The sequence below is a fragment of the Vulpes vulpes genome, chromosome 16 (assembly GCF_048418805.1).
Source record: "Vulpes vulpes isolate BD-2025 chromosome 16, VulVul3, whole genome shotgun sequence".
NCBI lineage: Eukaryota > Metazoa > Chordata > Mammalia > Carnivora > Canidae > Vulpes > Vulpes vulpes.
In genome coordinates this window covers 33,394,166-33,414,699 of record NC_132795.1, presented here as the reverse complement: position 1 = coordinate 33,414,699, position 20,534 = coordinate 33,394,166, and the positions used below count along the sequence as shown (strand labels likewise).

The 20,534-nt window shown below is 43.8% G+C and overlaps 1 protein-coding gene across 8 annotated transcripts in view; it reads right to left on the bottom strand.

The window, feature by feature from the left end:
- Positions 1 to 203: 203 nt before the first annotated feature.
- OS9 (OS9 endoplasmic reticulum lectin) overlaps positions 204 to 20,534 on the bottom strand; it is a 31,164-nt gene continuing 10,833 nt past the window's right edge. For 2 of the 8 annotated variants that reach the window (XM_026001828.2, XM_026001827.2), the window contains exons 6-15: positions 5,399 to 5,609; positions 4,979 to 5,080; positions 4,673 to 4,773; positions 4,443 to 4,494; positions 3,654 to 3,742; positions 3,164 to 3,436; positions 2,681 to 2,870; positions 1,586 to 1,750; positions 1,300 to 1,412; positions 204 to 1,008 (exon numbers count right to left, since the gene is read on the bottom strand). In XM_026001828.2, the coding sequence (XP_025857613.1) occupies positions 883 to 1,008; positions 1,300 to 1,412; positions 1,586 to 1,750; positions 2,681 to 2,870; positions 3,164 to 3,436; positions 3,654 to 3,742; positions 4,443 to 4,494; positions 4,673 to 4,773; positions 4,979 to 5,080; positions 5,399 to 5,609 (1,422 nt within the window). In that variant the 3' untranslated portion in view covers positions 204 to 882. Of the gene's footprint in view, positions 1,009 to 1,299; positions 1,413 to 1,585; positions 1,751 to 2,680; positions 2,871 to 3,163; positions 3,437 to 3,653; positions 3,743 to 4,442; positions 4,495 to 4,672; positions 4,774 to 4,978; positions 5,084 to 5,398; positions 5,610 to 20,534 lie in introns of all 8 variants that reach the window. The other 6 variants (XM_026001826.2, XM_026001825.2, XM_026001830.2 and 3 more) reach the window with 3 other exon arrangements.

The window sequence follows — 20,534 nt, the reverse complement described above, 5'->3', positions numbered from 1 at the left end:
GCCCTTGGCAGGCTAGCGGGCTTTGTTTCTCTGTCCTGGTCTCTTCCCATGAGCCCTAGTACCACTGGTGGCACCTGGGTGGGAGGGTGTGGAGCACAGGATGGGATAGGAGAGTGTGCACTCCACCCTGAGAACACTAAGCCTCATGCCTGCTATAGCCCCCAGCCCACCTACCCCAAAAAGAAAACACAGATTGATGGATCGATGGTCCAGTTCTTTACTGAGAAACCTGATTGTTCAAGAACATGGTGGGTGGTTCTGTACCCCACCCTTTTCAGTGGGATCGTGTCAGAGGTGGTGGGCAACTTTCTCCATTTCCTCAGAAACAGAGGCAAAGGCACCTCAACTTGGAAGCACGTATTGTAGGGAACAATGTGGGCACGGAAAGGAGCAGGGGATCCCCAGCTGATCCAAGGGAAGGGGGTGACCCCAAGGAGCAGCTCAGGCAGGGCATGGGGGGCCTGCTGAGCCGCCCCACTCTTCTTGCTCCCCCTGCCCTCCTTTGCTCAAAAGATCTCACCAACTCTCTAGGGAGGGAGGGGAGAGGAACCAACAAGTTAGGGGACTGGTATGGGGAGCCAGGGACAAAAGGAAGGGGTTGTGGGGAGAAGCCTGGGAGAGCAAACCCCACAGGCCTGCGAGGTCTTGGGTGGCTCTGGGCAGTAGGGGTGACGGCAGCAGCAGCACGCTCACCCCACAGGGCCCCTCTACCCTCCCCCCCCCCCCAGGGAAGAAGGCGGCAGGAGGCCGGAGGAAGCCAGGTCCACCGCTCAGCCCTACTCTGCTGTTTTGCCCTAGGGGCCCCGGGGTGCAGGGCGGGAGGAGGCAGGGCCAGGCTAGGCAGGCTCTGGACTCCTTGGCCAGCCAACAGCAGAAGTGGTCTCAGAAGTCAAACTCGTCCAGGTCCCCTGTGCCCTCTGCGCCCCGAGAGCCCCACACGCGGCGGTAATTGCTCTCCAGGTCCTTCTGGCGCTGCCGCTCCTTCTGCGCCTCCTCTGCTCCCTGCACCTGCAGGGAGGGCGGGCGGGGGTGCGGTGAGCAGGGTTGCTGGCGGAGAGCCAAGGGCGGCACTGGGCCCTGGAGGATCCGGCCCGGCCCCGCACGTGAGGAGGGCAGGGACACGGCCCCTGCGCTTCTTCGCAGGGGAACACCCGCCCAGCCTCCAGAAATTCCAGCAGCCCAGGAGGGGGTGAGGCTGGGACTGGCCAGCAGGGCCCGAGCCATGCTCTCATCTCCGTGGCGGGCTAGACCGGGGTCAAGGCTTGGAGATCCAGGGGCTGGGCGTAAGCTGCCCCTCACCAAAATATTGAAGAAAATCTCCTTGAGGTTTCTTGTGTCCTCATCAGTCAGCCAGTGTGAGTCCTCCTCTGCCCCTTCAGCCCCTGGTCGCACGATTTTGATTTCAATTTTCCCTGGAAAGGAGCCACGTGGGCAGTGAGAGGAAGAGGAAAGGTGGGAGCGTCCGTGCAGGGCCCTCTGCCTCCCAGGTCCCCAGCGAGGTTTCCAGTCCACCTGGACCCAGCCCCTCCACCTTGGGCAGCAGGCCCTGCCAACAACTCTTAAGCCAGCCCGCCCCAGGGCCCACCTTCCGCCGTGAGCCCCTCCCTCTCCAGCAGCTCTTTCACCAGCCCCTCGATTTGTTTCAGCTGTGGGTTTTCCCGTTTCATCTCGAGGACAGTCAGATCCTGATTGGGGCCTCCGTGACGGAGCTTGGTGACCCGGACCTGGACTCTGTGTTCAGGATCCTCCTCTTAGAGGGGGAGACACACAGGGAGACACAAAGCAGAGCCGTGATTCCAGGTTAGGGGCTGCGGTGGTCACCTCTCCCTAAGCCATCAACTGGTCCTGGCAGTTTTCCATCCAATTTTCCATCACACGCATCGATGAACCGGGGCTCAGAGTCAGTGCCCCCTTCCTCCGTCCCCCTTCAGCCTATAAAGCTCCCTCCACTAACCGCAGCCTCCCTTTCCCCTCCTGTACCAATCATCCTGCCTGTCCCCTACAGGAAAAACCACTGTGTTTTCTGAAGCAAAAATCAGGTCACCTGGGCCAACAGAGGAGTTTTGTTTTAGGAAAGCAGGTTGGAAAACTGTGGTTTTGTTCCACATGCTGGTACTCGAAAGACATTCCAATGTTTATAGAGATGGTGGGATGGAAGGTGTAAAAACAGAACATTCCATTTGGAATGTCTAATCTCATATGACCCTGTGGCATGGAGCTCAGGGGTGCAGGAGGAAGCAATAACTTCACGTCTGTCCCGCCAGGCAACTGGCTTCTGACCAGCCAGGCTTGCCCGTTCACACCCTACCAGGGGGGGCCTTTCCCAGCGCATGGGGCTCACTGTTGATATGCTGCGTCCTTCACAGGTGTGTGGTCTTCCGCACACAGGCTGGCTCCCAGTTGTTCCATTAGTTTCTACCGACCACCCACCATGCGCCGTGGAAGTGCTAGGCGCTGGGTACACGGGAGCCAGCCAGAAAACCGGACAGACATGCTCTAAAAGCCGCTTCCCGAAGGGATGACTGAGTAGGAGGTAACCAGGCAAAGGGATGGAGGCAGTGGGAAGAAGGCAGGAGAGCTGCGTTCCAGGAGGATGGAGGGGAGTGAGCACCCTCGGAAGGGCAAAACGGGATGCCCACCAGGGTACACCAGCTGAGGGACCCTGTCCAACAGCTCTTACCTGCTGGTGGGGGGCTGGGGGGAGGCTTTTTGGGGGCAACCCTCCTTTTCCTGTGCTTCTTCACCAGCTCTGGACTCTGTTTCTCCTCCAGCCTTTTGATGAGTTTGTTGAGAGTGGAGGTCAGGGCCAGCATTGCCCGATCACGCTCAGATTCCTTCTTCAACCCGTCTGGGTCCAGCTCCTTCTCTGTCTGGAATGCCCAAGGCAGGAGAGTGGAGTCAGGGGGCGGGGGAGTGCAGCTCAGTGGTCCGTGCTCTAACAGGAGAGCAACGGTTAAGTCTTGGCCCTCCCTCTGGTCCCCCCTTCCCTACAGTCCCCTCCTCCCATTAAGGAAACAAGTGGCAGCTGAGCACACTGTTCCCTGCCCTGTGCCCCTGCCCTGTGCCAGCCACAGGCCGCCCTTCATTCCTTTGGCCCCCCAGCCTTCCCTAGTCCATAGGAGCAGCCGGCCGCCAAGGCGAGCAGGGTAAGGGCTGTGCTCACTTCCTGGATGATGGTCTCCAGCTCCCGCTCCATGCCGGCCTTCACCTCCGAGCGGAGCCGGTCTCGGTCTGACGGAAGCAGTATCCCTTCCAGTTCCTTCTCAAACTCTCCCAGTAACTGCTGCTCATCTTCATCTTCATCTTCATCCTCCTCTTCCTCCTCTTCCACCTCGTTCTGATGATCCGTGTCGCTCTTGTCCTTCTCCTCTGCTTCCCTTTGAGGGACTTCTGCTGCCTCACCTACAGGCTGCTCTTGGCCTCCGTTGGGCTTGCCCTAGGTGGACGGGGATCGGGAGAAAGAGACGGACAGTTGGGGTTTCAGTAGAGACGTGTGGGCCACAGATAGACAGTGGCTGGAGTGTGGCAGTGGGGGGACTCGGGAGGAGGAAAGAAAGGGAGTCAGCTCTCCTGGGCTCACTCCAGGGGCCGTTCTCTAAGCGCTCCCAGCAGGGGAGGCGGGTTCTCTCCCTCTGTTGAGCAGGGGCCCATACCTTTTTGGTCCCACCTTTCAGCTCCTCTATCAATCGAATCAAGTCTGCAGGACTCCGGATGACTTTGACCTGTACGTTGTTCTGAAAATCTGAGATGAAAGAGCAGGGATGAAGCAGTTGTGTCCTAAATTCTATTTTGATTTCCTAAGGAGAGGAGATGAGGAGACCAGGGAAGGACATGGTCCCTGTGTCCGGGAGCCACCTGTCTGGTCAGTGAGATAGGGGCCGACACAGGCCCCTGGAAGGTGCTGTCCTAAGGTGGACCCACAGATGAGACAGGGGATGCTAACACGCTGCTCGCACCCGCACTGCTGGGCCCTGCTGGCAATTACTCCAGTTCTGAGGACTACGGAAGAAATTCTGGGGCCACAGCCTTCTCTTCCCTGGATACTGTTCTCTCCTTTCTGCCAAATAGAAACCATTTCTTGTCTACTCTGGTCTACTCTGTTTGGGGCATTCTGCTGTGAACTACAGACTCGTTCTCACTGAACCTCACAACTACCCTGTAAGGTAGGGGGATTACCCACTGCTGGGGGTGAGGAAATTGAGGTTAAGTGCAATCACCCAGGATTACAAAGTCAGCAAGTAGCGGAACCACTGAGTTCCGTTATCTCCCTAGAATAGCATTGCTGTCTGTAAATAGTATTGCCTCCAATTCAATAAAGATGAATTCACTGCTGGCCTGGCCGCCCAACCTCCCCCACCAGTGTTTAGTTCCACCCCACCCCCACCCCCACCAGCCCCAAAATACATTCAAGCGGTAAAGGAGAGGTGGAGGGTTCTGCTCACCATGGGGAGGGCCCGGAGCTGGATCTGCGGCCTCAAGGTTTGGTTCCTGCTCCTGATGAGGAGAAAAGGGCAGAGTCAAGTCCACAAGCTCGTTCACACCTACCACATTCTTAAGGCAGTGGTTCTGGGTAGATCCTTGCCTCCCTGGATAGGTGTAGGTCAACTCACGATGACCTCAGCTTGCCCAGGGTCAGCCTCATCAGAGAAATAGCTGGGAAGCCAGCTCTCACCTCAGCCGGCATCTCCGCTGCCCCAGGGGTCTGCTCCTGTGGCTCAGGAAGCATCTTCCAGAAATCGGACTCCTTACTGTCATCCTTGGTTGGATGTGCACCTGGGATACAGAGAACAGGGAGGACTCTGAAAGGTGGGAGAAACAGAAGGGAGCAAGTAGAATGGGGTACATTCCCCTTCACTATTACTAAGGAATTAGGGCCCGTAGGACTTCCTCCCCACCCCCAATGGTCAGTGCAGGTCCGTAGGACTGGGGAAGGGAAGAAGTGGAGAAGTTTCATGGAACAGATGCAGGAAGATCCTACCTCCTCTCTTTGAGGGCACCACTTCGGGTTGGGCCTCACCCCACGTTTGCGGCTCCAGGTCTTGCAGCTCCTCTAGGGCTTTATCTCCATACTGCTTTGAGTCTACTGAAAAACAGTGTGTGGGCAGGACAAGGCCACATGCCTACCTTATCTTCCGCTTGTCTCTCCTGGTGTCTCTTCTTCCTCTCTTTTCTCTTTTTTTTTTTCTTTTCTCTTTTTTAAGATTTTATATCTTTATTCATGAGAATACAGAGAGAGAGAGAGGCAGAGACATAGGCAGAGGGAGAAGCAGCCTCCCTGCGGAGAGCCTGATGCAGGACTCAATCCCAGGACCCCAGGGATCATGACCCGAGCCAAAGGCAAACACTCAACCACTGAGCCACCCAGGGGCCCCCTCTCCTTGTTCTTCTAATTACTCACCAGCTTGCCTCTGAATGTAGGCCATGTACTCCTCAGGCTGCAGGGCAGGGTGACAGAGGATGGCCTGAGGAGCAGCGCTGGGTGGGGGCCTAAGGAGAGGGTGGGGGCAGAGCCGAGGAGTCCGGACGGTCAACACATAAGAGCAGGATAAGGGCTCATCCACACGATCAATGTAGTCCCCGGAAATACCAGCACCCTCGTCACAGAGGAACTGCCAGGACAGACGGGTGAACAAATAATTACTACTAGGGATTAGCTTTCGTTCTTCGAGCAGCTGCCTTTTGTTCAGCACTTACTGTGTATCTGGTTCTGTGCAGACACTGTGTATAGGACACTTTATGTACTTTAGCTCAGTTAATGATCACAAAAACCTAGTGAGGGAGGGATTAATATCTCAATTTCATGGCTCAAAAAACTTAGGTTTGATGCAGATAAGGGACTTGGTCAGGTTGACCACTGGTAAGTGGTAAAAACAGGGAATTGAATTCAGGCAGCTTCCCTGTAGAGCCAATTTTTGTTTCACATTCTTGCTTTATATAAATACAGTGTATACATACTTGTATGTATTTGAGATACACACAGACACAGTTGACCCTTGAACACTGCAGGGGGTTAGGGATGCTGACCTCCCCCTCCTCCCCAAGTCAAAAATCTGCACATAACTTCTGACTCCCCCACAACTTAACTATTAATAGCAAAAGCCACAAGAGATCACTTTTTACTGTGAAAAGCAATTTATGGAGACAAACTGCTCATGAGGAGATGATTGTCGTGGAGTTTTAAGCAGATCCCTGCAACACTTGAGCTCATCCCAATAGCAACAGGAGGTGGCTACAAAAGCACTACAGTAGTACAGTATGTTCTACAGTTTTATGCTGTTGTTATATAATTCTGCACCCTTTTGTTTGTTTACATTTCTCTCTACTGTGAATGGCACCATATATGGTCTATAAGTCTGTGCATACATTTTGATAAATTTTAACTTTTTATAATAGACTTGTGTATATTTTATGGTAGCAAATGATAAAACAGCCTACTACCTACTTATATTTCATGCATTCATGATATATCTAACTTAATTTTCTCAGCATTTCTAGGCTATGTGGTTCATCTGTGAGTTTTTTTCAAACTATCATAAATCTCCTAAAAATTTTCCAATATATTTACTGAAAAAAATCAACTTATAAGTGGGCCCACACAGTTCAAACCTGTTGATCAAGGGTCAATTGTACTTCTATGTATTTGAAACATATATTCTTTTTGTGTGTGTACACATGTATGTGTATGCATAGGATTAAAATTTTTCCCTGCAAAAGACAATATTAAAAAAGAAAAAAAGACCTCAAACACTAGAAAAAGAAAAGCAAACTAAACCCAAAGCAAGCAGAGTGAAGGAAGTAACACAGATTAGAACAAAAATAAGTGAACTAGAGAACAAAAAAGCAATAGAGAAAAATCAATGAAACTAAAAGTTGTTTTGAAAAGATCAGTAAGTGACAAAACTTCAGCTAAACTTACCAAGAAAAAAAAAAAAAGACTCAAATTAGTATCAGAAATGAAAGAGGGGACATTACTATCAACCTCACAGAAATAAAGGATTGTAAAGAAAGACTATGAATACCTACACACCAACAAATCAGATTAACTTAGATGAAATGGACAAATTTCTAGAAAGACACAGCTACCAAAACTGACTCAAAAAGAAGTAAACAATATGAATAGACCCATAACCAGTATGGAGATTGAATTAGTAATCCAGAAACTAACCACATAGGAAAGCCTGGGCCAGATGGGTCTACTGGTGAATTCTACCAAATATTTAAAAAACAATAAAGGGCAGCCCTGGTGGCTCAGAGGTTTAGCGCCACCTTTGGCCCAGGGTGTGATCCTGGAGACCAGGGATCAAGTCCCGCATAGGGCTCCCTGCATGGGGCCTGCTTCTCCCTCTGCCTGTGTCTCTGCCTCTCTCTCTCTCTCTGTGTCTCTCATGAATGAATAAATAAAATCTTAAAAAAAAAAAAAACAATAAAGATCAATCTCTCTCAAACTCTTCCAGAAAAAAGAAGAGACAATATTCCCCAACTCATACCACAAAGCCAGTATTATCACCCTGATACCAAATCTAGACAAATATATAATAAGAAAAGGAAACTATAAGCCAGTATCTCTTATGAATAAAGACCCCAAATCCTCAACAAAATGCTAGCTAATGAAATTTAGCAACATATAAAAAGTATTACACACCAGACCAAGTGGATTTATCCCAGGAGTGCAAACTTGGGCTAACATAAAAAAATCAATTAATGTAAATGATTAACAGAATAAAGGACAAAAACCACATGATCATCTCAATGGATGCGGAAAAAGCATTTGACAAAATGTGACACATCTTCATGATGAAAGCATTTGACAAACTTGAATGAAAAGAGAATTTCATCAATATAAGAAGTATTTATTAAAAATCCACAGCTAACATTATACTTAATGGTGAAAAACTGAATAGTTTCCTCCTAAGATCATGAATAAGACAAGGATGGGGCACCTGGGTGGCTCAGTTGAGTGTGATTTCAGTTCAGGGCATGATCTTGAAGTCATGAGATTAAGCCCCATATCAGCTCCACACTGGGCATGGAGCCTGCTTGAGATTCTTTCTCCCTCTCTCTCTGCCCCTTCCTCCCAGCCCCAACTCTAGTTCTTTCTCATGCTTGCACTCTTTATCTCTTTCTCAAAAAAGAGAAAAAGGAATAAGAGAGGTATGTCTGCTTCTGCCACTTCCATTCAACATTGGGTTGGAGGTTTTGACTAGGGCAAAAAGGGAAAAAAAAAAAAAAAAGAAAAAGCATCTATATTGGAAAGAAAAAAGTAAAACTATTTCCATTCACAGATGATTTTATATACCGAAAATCCTAGGAGCACCTGGGTGGCTCAATCGGTTAAATGTTTGACTTTTGGTCTTAGCTCAGGTCTTGGCCTTGGGGTTGGGAGTTGAAGCTGCTCATTGGGCTGCATGTTGGGTGTAGCACCTACTAAAAAAAAGAAAAGGAAAGAAAGGAAGGAAGGAAGGAAGGAAGGAAGGAAGGAAGGAAGGAAGGAAGGAAGGAAGAAAGAAAGAAAATCCTAAAGAATCTATTAAGCTATAGAACTAATATCCAAGTTCAATAAGGCTGCAGGATATAGGCATCAATTGTATTTCTATACATTCAATGAACAATTCAAAAATAAAATAATAAAATAGTAAAAAGAAAATAATTCCATTTACAATAGCATCAAAAAATAAAATAATTAGGAGTTCCTGCATGGCTCACTTGGTTGAGAGACTGCCTTCAGCTCAGGTTGTGGTCCTGGGATCCTGGGATAGAGCCCTCAGCAGGGACCCTGCTTCTCCCTTTGCCTCTGCACCTCCCCCTTGCTCATGCTCTCTCTCTCTCTCAAATAAATAAATAAAATCTTAAAAAAAAGAGAAAATAATTAGGAATAAATGTACCAAATGCTTGAAAACTACAAAACATTTCTTAAAGAAGTCAAAGACTTAAATACATGTAAAGATATCCAACCTCAGAGATTAAAAGACTTAATATAGCGATCCTCACCAAATTCCAGCTGGCTTTGTTTTGGAAATTAACTGATCCTAAAATTCATGAAAATTCAAGGGACTCTAAATAGTCAATATAATCTGAAAAAAAAAAAAAAAAAAAAAAAAAAAACCAAAGTTGGAAAACCCACACTGATTTCAAAACTTGCTACAAAAGTACAATGATCATGACAGTGTAGTACTGACTTAGAGACAGATACATAGACCAATGAGATAGAATTTACAGTCTAGAAATTAACCTTTACTTTTATTCTCATTTGATTTTTTGAAAGGTTATCAAGATAATTCAATGGGAATCATCTTTTCAACAAATAGTGGTGAGTCAACTGGATACCTATGTGCAAAAAAATGAAATTGGACCCCTACCTCATACTATATACAAAAATTAACTCAAAATGGATCAAAGACCTAAATGTAAAACTATAACATTTTTAAGAGAAAATATAGGTATAAGTCTTCATGGATTTAGATGACCTAATGGTTTATTTGATATGACATAAAAGGCACAAGCAATAAAAAATAGGTAAATTGGGGATCCCTGGGTGGCGCAGCGGTTTGGCGCCTGCCTTTGGCCCAGGGCGCGATCCTGGAGACCCGGGATCGAATCCCACATCAGGCTGCCGGTGCATGGAGCCTGCTTCTCCCTCTGCCTGTGTCTCTGCCTCTCTCTCTCTCTCTGACTATCATAAATAAATAAAAATAAATAAATAAATAAAAAATTAAAAAAAAAAAAGGTAAATTGGAATTCATCAAAATTAAAAGTTTTTGTGTTGCAAAGGACACCATCAAGAATGTGAAATGACAATCCAAAGAACAGGAGAAAATATTTGCAAATCATGTATCTCATAAAACTTCTATCCAGAATATATAAAGAAATCTTACAACTCAATAATAAAAAGACAAATAATGCTGGGCAGCCCAGGTATCTCAGCAGTTTAGCGCCCCTTCAGCCCAGGGCCTGATCTTGGAGACCGGGATGGAGTCCCACGTCAGGCTCCCTGCATGGAGCCTGCTTCTCCCTCTGCCTGTGTCTCTGCCTCTCTCTCTGTGTGTCTCTCATGAATAAATAATAAATAAAATCTTTAAAAAAAAAAAAAAAGACAGATAATGGAATTTTTTAAAAAGGCAAAAGATCTGAAGACACCTCTCCAAAGAAGATACACAAATTGCTAATAAAGCACATGAAAAGATGTGCCACTTCTTTAGCCATCAGGGAAATACAAATCAAAACCACAAAGAAATGCCACTTCACACTCACTAAGACGGCTAAAGTTGAAAAGATAAAAGCAAATGTTGATGAGGATATGGAGAAACTCTCACACACTACTAGTTGGATTTTAAGATGGTGCTACTGCTTTGGGAAAAGTCTGGCAGTTTCTCCAAAAGTTTACCATATGGTTCCAGCAGTTCTACTCCTTGCTACATACCAAGAGAAATGAAAACCTATGTTCACACAAAATCTTATTCATAAATGTTAAAAGCAGTATTGTTCATAAAATAAAAAGGACAAATAACCCAAATGTCCAAGTGATGAATGAATATGAACAGAATGGGGAATAGTACTTGGCAATGAAATATAAGAAATGTGCATACTACACATGGATGATCCTTTTTAAAAAAAAATATTTATTTATTCATGAGAAACAGAGAGAGGCAGAGACACAGGCAAAGGGAGAAGCAGGTTCCATGCAGGGAGTCCTGACGTGGGACTTGATCCCGGGTCCCCATGATCACACCCTGGGCCGAAGTCGGTGCTAAACTGCTGAGTCACCCGGGATGCCCCCCACATGGATGATCCTTGAGAAAGTAAATGAAAGAAGCCAGACACAAAGGTCACACACTGTAGGTTTCCAGTCACAGGAAATGTCTAGAAGAGGCAAATTTGTAGAGACAGAGATGAGCAGTTGTCTAGAGCGAAGGGTGGGGTCAAGGGGACAGTGTGATGGAGGGTAACTGCCAAAGAATAGGGACTTTCTTTTAGACTGATGAAGATGTTCTAAAAATAACTGTGGTCCTGGGCACAACTCGTGAATATACCACACCATTGAACTGTACACTGAATTGTATGGTATGTAAGTTAAATCTCTCTAAAACTGTTATTGAGGGACGCCTGGGTGGCTCAGCAGTTGAGCGTCTGCCTTCCGCCCAGGGCGAGCCCCTGGAGTCCCAGGATCGAGTCCCACACCGGGCTCCCTGCATGGAGCCTCCTTCTCTCTCTGCTTCTCTCCCTCTCTGTCTCTCATGAATAAATAAATAAAATCTTTTAAAAAATAAAAGAGATTTTTTTTAAAAAAAGAGATTTATTTATTTGAGAGAGAGAGAGAGAAGGAAAATGCACATATGAGAGGGAGGAAGGGGAGGGGGAGAGAGAGAGAGAGAGAGAATCTCAAGCACACTCTGCACTCAGTGGAGATCATGACCCAACCCCTGAAACTAAGAGTCAGACACTTAACCAACTGAGCCACCAGGGTCCCCTAGAAGAGCTTTCACCATATATTTATAGGGTTAATACAGAAATATTTATGGATGAAATGATGTCTGTAATTTATTTCCAAGTAGTCTGGGAGTGGAGGTAGTAGTAAGGGGAGGTGAGTAAGAAGATAGATAAAATGAGACCGGCTAACTGGAGGGTATTATGCTGAATGAAGTAAGTCAATCGGAGAAGGACAATCATTATATGGTCTCATTCACTTGGGGAAAATAAAAAATAGTGAAAGGGATTATAGGGGAAAGGAGAGAAAATGAGTGGGAAATATCAGAGGGATACAGAACATGAGAGACTCCTAACTCTGGGAAACAAACAAAGGGTAGTGGAAGAGGAGGTGGGGGGTGGGGTGGGGTGACTGGGTGATGGGCAGAGGGGGGGCACTTGACTGGGTGAGCACTGGGTGTTATACTATATGTTGGCAAATCGAACTCCAATAAAAAATATACATATAAATAAAAACATGATTTCAGTAAAAAAAAAAAAAAAAAGAGACTGGCTGTATTTGTTGAAACTAGACAATCACAGGGGGTCATTAACACAATCATCTCTGATTTTTTGTTTCTAACTTTCCATAATAAAGGTTTTACAACACAATCTTAAATATATATAATCTGTACCCAGCACTTTTACTTTTAAGATATATTTAAACATGAATATAGGGTACCCCCGGTGGCGCAGCAGTTTAGCGCCGCCTGCAGCCCAGCGCGTGATCCTTGAGACCCTGGATGGAGTCCCACATCAGGCTCTCTGCATGGAGCCTGCTTCTCCTTCTGCCTGTGTCTCTGCCTCTCTCTCTCTGTCTTTATGAGTAAATAAATAAAGTCTTTTAAAAAAACCATGAATATATGTATAATAATCTTTTGTAATAACAACAAAAAAGGAGGGAAAACTACTCAGTACAGCAATGATGACAAAATGATGGAAATGGAATAGTATTCAGACGTAAAAACAAAATATAAAGCTCTAGATATAAGGCCACTGAAAGAATGTCTAAGAATTATTGTCAAAAAAGGGGGGGGGGGTACGCCTGGGTGGCTCAGCAGTTGAGTGTTTGCCTTCCGCTCAGGGTGTGATTCTGGGATCCAGGATCAAGTCCCACATTGGGCTCCCTGTGAGGAGCCTGCTTCTCCCTCTGCCTATGTCTCTGCCTCTCTCTCTCCCTGTATATCTCTCACAAATAAATAAATAAATCTTTAAAAAAAAGGAATTATTGCCAAGATATATAAAAACAAGGTGCAAAATGTGTTTAATATACCATATGTTGTGTATAAAAAAAGAAAAATAAGATTCGCTAGTCATAACTGCATGTGAACCACCAAGAAAGGCTGGAAGTATCCATGAAATACCAAGAGCAAGGTCACCTGTGGGCGGTGGGAGGACACAATGGGCACAGGCACCATGGGAAAGGGAGCAGATGGAAGGTAAGTTCGGGAGGGGGCGTTCTCCTTGCGCAAAAATTTCTGTATTTCCTAGGTTTGGAATCATGGGAAAGTATTATCTGCTCGAAATTTAGATAAAGACACTTAAAAAGCCATGAAAACTTGAGAAATACCTAAAGTAGTGCTTGGAGAGAAACGTTTATAAAAAAGGAAAAGCTGAAAATGAAGGAGTTAAACATTCATTTCAAGAAATGAAAAATAGGGGCAGCCCTGGTGGCCCAGCGGTTTGGGGCTACCTTCGGCCCAGGGCGTGATCCTGGAGACCTGGAATTGAGTCCCATGTCGGGCTCCCTGCATGGAGCCTGCTTCTCCCTCTGCCTGTCTCTGCCTCTCTCTCTCTCTGTGCCTCTCATGAATAAATAAATAGAATCTTAAAAAAAAAAAAAAAAAAAAAAGAAGGGGATCCCTGGGTGGCGCAGCGGTTTGGCGCCTGCCTTTGGCCCAGGGCGCGATCCTGGAAACCCGGGATCGAGTCCCACGTCGGGCTCCGGTGCATGGAGCCTGCTTCTCCCTCTGCCTATGTCTCTGCCTCTCTCTCTCTCTCTCTCTCTGTGACTATCATAAATAAATTTAAAAAAAAAAGAAATGAAAAATAGAATGGTAAAATAAACTCAAGAAAGCAGAAGGAAGTTAAATAGTGGACATTAATAAAATAAAAACCAAATGCTATGCAGAAACTCAACAGAGCCAAAGTAGCTGGTTCTTTAAAAGGAGTAATGCACCTGACCAACCTCTGGTGAGACTGACCAATAACAAAGGAGGCAAACAAACCCTGAGGAATGAAAAGAGGAACCTAATCACAGATGCTAGAGGGATTAAAAAGATAACATAAGGGAATCAAGAACAACTTTATGACAATAAATCTGAAAAATGAGATGAAATAGACAAATTCCTAAAAAAATACACCTTACTATAACTGACACAAAGAAATAGAAAACTTTGAATATACCTAAAATTACTAAAGAAAATCAAATTGAAAATCTTCCTGCACTGAAAATGCAGACCAACATGATTTTCCAGGTGAATTCCAGCAAACACTCCAGGAATAAAAAATTGAAATATTAGGGCACCTAGGTGGCTCAGTTGGTTAAGTGTCTGACCCTTGATCTCAGCTCAGGTCTTGATCTCAAGCTAGTGAGTTCAAGCCTCATACTGGATATGGAGCCTACTTAACAACAACAATAACAACAAAAAAACTGCAATCTTAGACATTCTTCAGAGTATAGAAAAAGAACATTTTTGAACTCATTTTTTTGAGAAGAGCATAACTTTCTTACCAAAACATGATAAGGACAGCACTAAAAGGAAAAACTACAAGTCAACCTCTCTCAAAAGATATATACAGAGTTCTTTAAAAAGTAGCAAACTGGGGGATCCCAGAGTGGCTCAGCGCTTTAGCGCCTGCCTTCAGCCTAGGGCGTGATCCTGGAGACCCAGGATCGAGTCCCACATCGGGCTCCCGGTGCATGGAGCCTGCTTTTCCCTCTGCCTGTGTCTCTGCCTCTCTCTCTCTCTCTGTGTGACTATCATAATTAAGTAAAAATTAAAAAAAAAGAAATTAAAAAAAATTTTTTAAAAAGTAGCAAACTGGATCCAGCAAGATCAAAAAAGGATAATCAAAGATAATACATATGATCAAACTGGGTTCACCTCAGGAATGCAAAATTGATTTAACATTAGAGGATCAATAAATTGTTTAATTTCTAATGAAAGTTTGGCTTAAAATTAGGATATCAATTAAGTACATTATTTTTTTTTAAGATTTTATTTATTTATTCATGATAGACACACACACAGAGAGAGAGAGAGAGAGAGAGAGAGAGAGAGAAAGGCAGAGGGAGAAGCAGGCTCCATGCAGGGAGCCTGACGTGGGATTCAATCCCGGGACTCCAGGATCACGCCCTGGGCTGAAGGCAGGTGCTAAACCGCTGAGCCACCCAGGGATTCCCTAAGTATATTAGTTTAAATCAGTTTCATGTTAATAAATACTTGAAAAAACAATCAGTTTTTAGGAATCAGTGAAATGAGAAATTCATCATGAAATGCCATTATACACCCAACAAATTAATAAAAAATTCAAAGTCCCATAATATACATTAGTAATATATATATATGGAATGTTGGGAAGTGGTATTGCAATAAGGATATGAATGGGAACAAAACCTTAGGAAAATATCCTGCAATGCCAAATAAACTAGAACCGGGGCTTACCTTCACATCCTATGACTCAGCAATTGTATACCCGGGCAAAATTCTCCTTTAACATTCTTGCACATTATATTAGGAGATACTTAAAAGAATTTTGTACCTAGTAGCAGGTTTGGGTAACAGCAGAAAACTGGAACCAACCCAAATGTCTGTGAAAGGTAACTGATGAACAGAGGATGAACTATATACAAAAGACTATGCTACAGGCCTGTAGGCGAGTGCACTGCAGCTACCACCCCGCATGGGGCTGAATGTCAAACACAGTACTGAGCAAAAGAAAAAAAAAAAATCTCAGACTTCCTTGTATGCACTCTGCAAGTTGTCACAAAATACATTTGTATAAAGTTCAGAAGAAGGATAAATTAAATGAGATGCATACACAGATGGCAAAACTCTATAGAGAAAAGCAAAGAAATTCTCATAAAGTTAGGATAGCTGTTACCTCTTTGATAAAGACAGAGAGAGGGATGTGGTGTGTGGGGGCACTGAGGAACTTTTACGGTACTGCCTGCATTCTTCCATAACCTAAGGCCATTAGATGGGTACTCCCTTTATGCATCCTTACACAATACATGCACATTTTATGCCATCTTATGTATTGTGGTATATTCCACAATATTTTAAAAATGTAATTAGGAAAAATATGACCACAATATTAAGGAACAAGAGAAATATAAGAGGAATAATTTACCATGAATATATTACAATTCTAAATTTAATATGTATCTAACAGCCTCAAAATATCTGAAGGAAAAATTAACAAAATTGCCAAATCCACCATCATCAGTGAAAATTTTAATACACTTCTTTCAATAATTGGCCACCTGGACAAAAAGAAGTTAGTAGAAAACTTGACCAATACAATTAGTCTTGAACTGAATAGAGAAAAACACATGCTTTCAGGCACACCCAGACCATTTTTTAAAGTTCACCAAAGTCGATAATCACCAACAAAACACTGACACAATAGCATAAAATTAGAAATCAATAACAAGGGCAGCCCCGGTGGTGCAGAGGTTTAGTGCCGCCTAGAGCCCGGGGTGTGATCTTGGAGACCCAGGATCGAGTCCCACATCAGGCTCCCTGCATGGAGCCTGCTTCTCCCTCTGCCTGTGTCTCTGCCTCTCTCTTCGCTCTCTCTGAATGAATAAATAAATAAATCTTTAAAAAAAAAAAAAAAAGAAATCAATAACAATTATATAAAAACCACAAAAATAAAACACATCTGTTTAGAAATATAATAAGCTTAAATCTAAAGTAAGTTCTCAAAGTACAAAAAAACAATGAAAATGGAGAGGTGCCTGGGTGGCTTTGAGTTTGCCTTCAGCTCAGGTCATGATCTCAGGGTCCTTGGATCCAGCTCTGAGCTCTGAGCCCTTCAGGCTTCCTATTCAGCAGGCAGTCTGCTTCTTCTTCTGCCCCTCCCCCCCACTCGTGCTCTCTTTCAAATAAATAAATAATCTTATGAAAATGCAAACACTGCATATCAAAACTTGAGGGATGCAACCCACATGGAGTGAAATGGAGCTTTACATTTACAATGCATAATTAGGAAAGGAGAAAGTGAGTGAAACATCCCACAATTCCTATTATGGACAACGGACAATCTATTATTCAAAGTTTAAAAGAAAAAGAGCAACAATCCATTAGGAAAATGAGCAAAGAATTTGGATGGTTGAATGAAGAGTAAAGGCTGAAAAGAGAAATGGCTCTTAAACAGGCCTAAGATTATTTACCTTTACTTAATTACAACCACATTAAGAAATCATTGTTTACCTGATGCCTATCTGATGATTGGCCAAAATCCACAAGCTTAAAAATACACTAGGTGGCATAGCTGTAGGGTAACTGGCATTCTAATACATTGCTGGAGGGAGAGTAATTTACCTAAGCAGGGTAACTTGGCAGTATGTATAAAAATCACCCAAGTCTACTTCCAGGAATTTAACCTACATATACTTTATAGGTACAAGGTTATTCACTGTAGCACTTCTGTGTTAATAAGAGTTAAATAACCTAAATGTCCATCCACAGGGAACTATTTAGCCAAATGATAGCACACTGTATGAGAATAACAACTATTAAAAAGAATAAGAACAGGGCAGCTGGGTGGCTCAGTCGGTTAAGCATCCAACTCTTGATTTCAGCTCAGGTCATGATCCATGGGTCCTGGGATAGAGCTCTGTGTCTGGCTCCACACCCTGTGGGGAATCTGCTTGAGGATTCTCTCTCTCCCACTGCCCCTCCCCCTTCTTGTGCTTTCTCTTTCTTTCTCAAATAAATAAATACATACATCTTTAAATAATACAAATAAATTAAAAAAATAAAAACAATGGTGCAATGGGCAAAATGAGTGAAGGAGGCCAAAAGGTACAAACATCTAGTTATAAATAAGTCAGGGAGATGTACAACATGGTGATTTTAGTTAATGATACCATATAGTATATTTGGAAGTTGCCAAGAGAGTAGATCCTACAGGTTCTCATGACCAGAAAAAAAATTGTAACTAGACTTATTGTGATCATTTTGCAATATATATATATAACACTGAAACATTGTGTATTGTATACCTGAAACTAATATAATGTTATATGTCAATTATACAATAGACAAAAAGAAAAAAAAAAGGAAGGAAAATGAAGCTATTTGTATATGTATTTGGAAAGAGCTCAAGGAGAAATGTTTTATGAACATTGAAAAAAAAATCTCTGAGTCAGGGCACCTGGCTGGCTCAGTCAGTAGAGCCAGTAGAGCATGAGACTCTTGATCCTGGGGTCATGAATTCAAACCCCATATGGGGGGGGGGGGGTAGTTTCCTTAAGAAAAAAAAAAAGACCCTGAGGGCACCTCAGCGGCTCAGTTGGTTGAGCACCCAACTCCTGATTTTGGCTCAGGTCATGATCTCAGGTCAGGTCACGATCACAGGGTCAGGTCACGAGATCAAGCCTCATGTCAGCTCCGTGCTGGGCTTGGAGTTAAGATTATCCCTCTACCTCTCTCTGTTCCCCTCCACGCACATGCTCTCTCTCTATAAAACGAATATAAGCAAAAAAAAAAAAAAAATATATATATATATATATATATATATAAGCATTTCTATATTTGAGCTATGAGAATGTACTATCTAATCAAAAAAATTAAATATTGAAATTTTTTTTTTTTAATTTTTTTTTTAATTTTTATTTATTTATGATAGTCACAGAGAGAGAGAGAGAGGGGCAGACACACAGGCAGAGGGAGAAGCAGGCTCCATGCACCGGGAGCCTGATGTGGGATTCGATCCCGGGTCTCCAGGATCGCGCCCTGGGCCAAAGGCAGGCGCCAAACCGCTGCGCCACCCAGGGATCCCCTAAATATTGAATTTTTTAAGTGTGATAAAAATTCAAGGGTTTGAAAGAGAAGAGAATAAACATAGAGGAGAAGGAAGGAAATAATAAGGATAGCAGAGAATATAAGCAAAGTCAAAAAGCAGCTCATGGACTAACAGACATTTCTTCTGCAAGATAGAACAACAAAAAGAAAAGGCAAAGTTTATGTTAGGAATTAAGAGACGCCTGGGTGGCTCAGCAGTTGAGAGTCTGCCTTCACACCCAGGTCGTGATCCTGGAGACCCAGGATCGAGTCCCACGTCGGGCTCCCTGCATGGAACCTGCTTCTTCCTCTGTCTGTGTCCCTGCCTCTCTCTCTGTGTGTCTCTCATGAATACATAAATAAAATTTAAAAAACAAAAAGGAATTAAAAAGGCACAAATCTATAAAAGATGATTATTAAAAATAAACATAAAACAATTTTATACTAAAACACTTGAAAATTTAGACAATAATGGCCTATGAAACTGTAACTTGTTAATGCTTCATGCATTAATATGAAAGACTCTTATTATCATTTAATAAATGAAATCACTAGTAAAAACCATCCCCACAATACACAATATATAGTATTGTGGTGTATTGGGATGAGGTGGTTTTACAGAGTTCTCCCAAACCTTTAAAGAATAATCTCTATCTTAGCAAACTCTTCCAGAGAACAAGGAAAAAGAGAAACTTCTCAAGACATTTATGAAGCTAATACAATTTGATACCAAGACAAGACTAAACAATACAAGAAAACTGTCGACGAATTCACTTATGAAAACAGCTGTAGGGCAGCCCAGGTGGCTCAGGGGTTTAGCGCTGCCTTCAGCCCAGGGCGTGATCCTGGAGATCCCAGGATTGAATCCCATGTCAGGCTCCCTGCATGGAGCCTGCTTCTCCCTCTGCCTGTGTCTGTGCCTCTCTCTCTGTGTCTCTCATGAATAAATAAAAATCTTAAAAAAAAGAAAAGAGCTGTAAAAATCAATTAAAATATTAGGAAACAATATGTCAATATATTTTTTTTAAGATTGTATTTATTCATGAGACACAGAGAGGGTGAGAGAGGCAGAGACACAGGCAGAGAGAGAAGCAGTTCATGCAGGGAGCCCGATGTGGGACTTGATCCCAGGACCCCGCAGTCACGCCCTGAGCCAAAGGCAGATGCTCAACCACTGAGCCACCCAGGTGTCCCGAATATGTTAATGTATTAAGAATATTTCAAGAGGCACCTGGCTGGCCTAGTTGATAGAGCACATAACTCTTGATCTCAGAGTTGTCAGTTCAAGCCCCACGTCGGGTAGAGAGATTACATACTAAAAGAAAATAAAATCTTTAAAAAAATACCTTATGACCATGAATTATTCCAGAAACACAAGGGTAAAAAAGACCTTAGACAATGAATTAGTTTGAATTCACCATATTAAAAAATAAAGATGAAAAATCATATGATCATCTTGATAGATATAGACAAAACATGTGTTAAAATTCCACACCTACCCATGATGAAAATATTCCACAAACTAGGAATAAAATGGAACTTCACTCACATAAGGGGTGTCTACAAAAAGCCTATAGGAAAATATCATGTTAATAGTGTAACTTCAGGAGCACTTTTTTTTTTTTTTAAGATTTTTTTTTTTAAATGTATTCATAGAGACAGAGAGAGAGAGGGGCAGAGACACAAGCAGAGGGAGAAGCAGGCTCCATATAGGAAGCCTGACGTGGGACTCAATCCCGGGTCTCCAGGATCATACCCCAGGCTGCAGGCGGTGCTAAACCGCTGCACCACCGGGGCTGCCCTTCAGGAGCACTTCCTTTAAAGTTAGAACAAGCCGGGATCCCTGGGTGGCTCAGCAGGTTTAGCGCCTGCCTTTGACCCAGGGTGTGATCCTGGAGTCCCGAGATCAAGTCCTGCAGTGGGCTCCCTGCATGGAGCCTGCTTCTCCCTCTGCCTGTGTCTCTGCCTCTCTCTCTGTTGTCTCTCATGAATAAATAAATAAAATCTTTAAAGAAAAATAAAGTCAGAACTAGCCAGAGAGGCCCACCATAAACACTT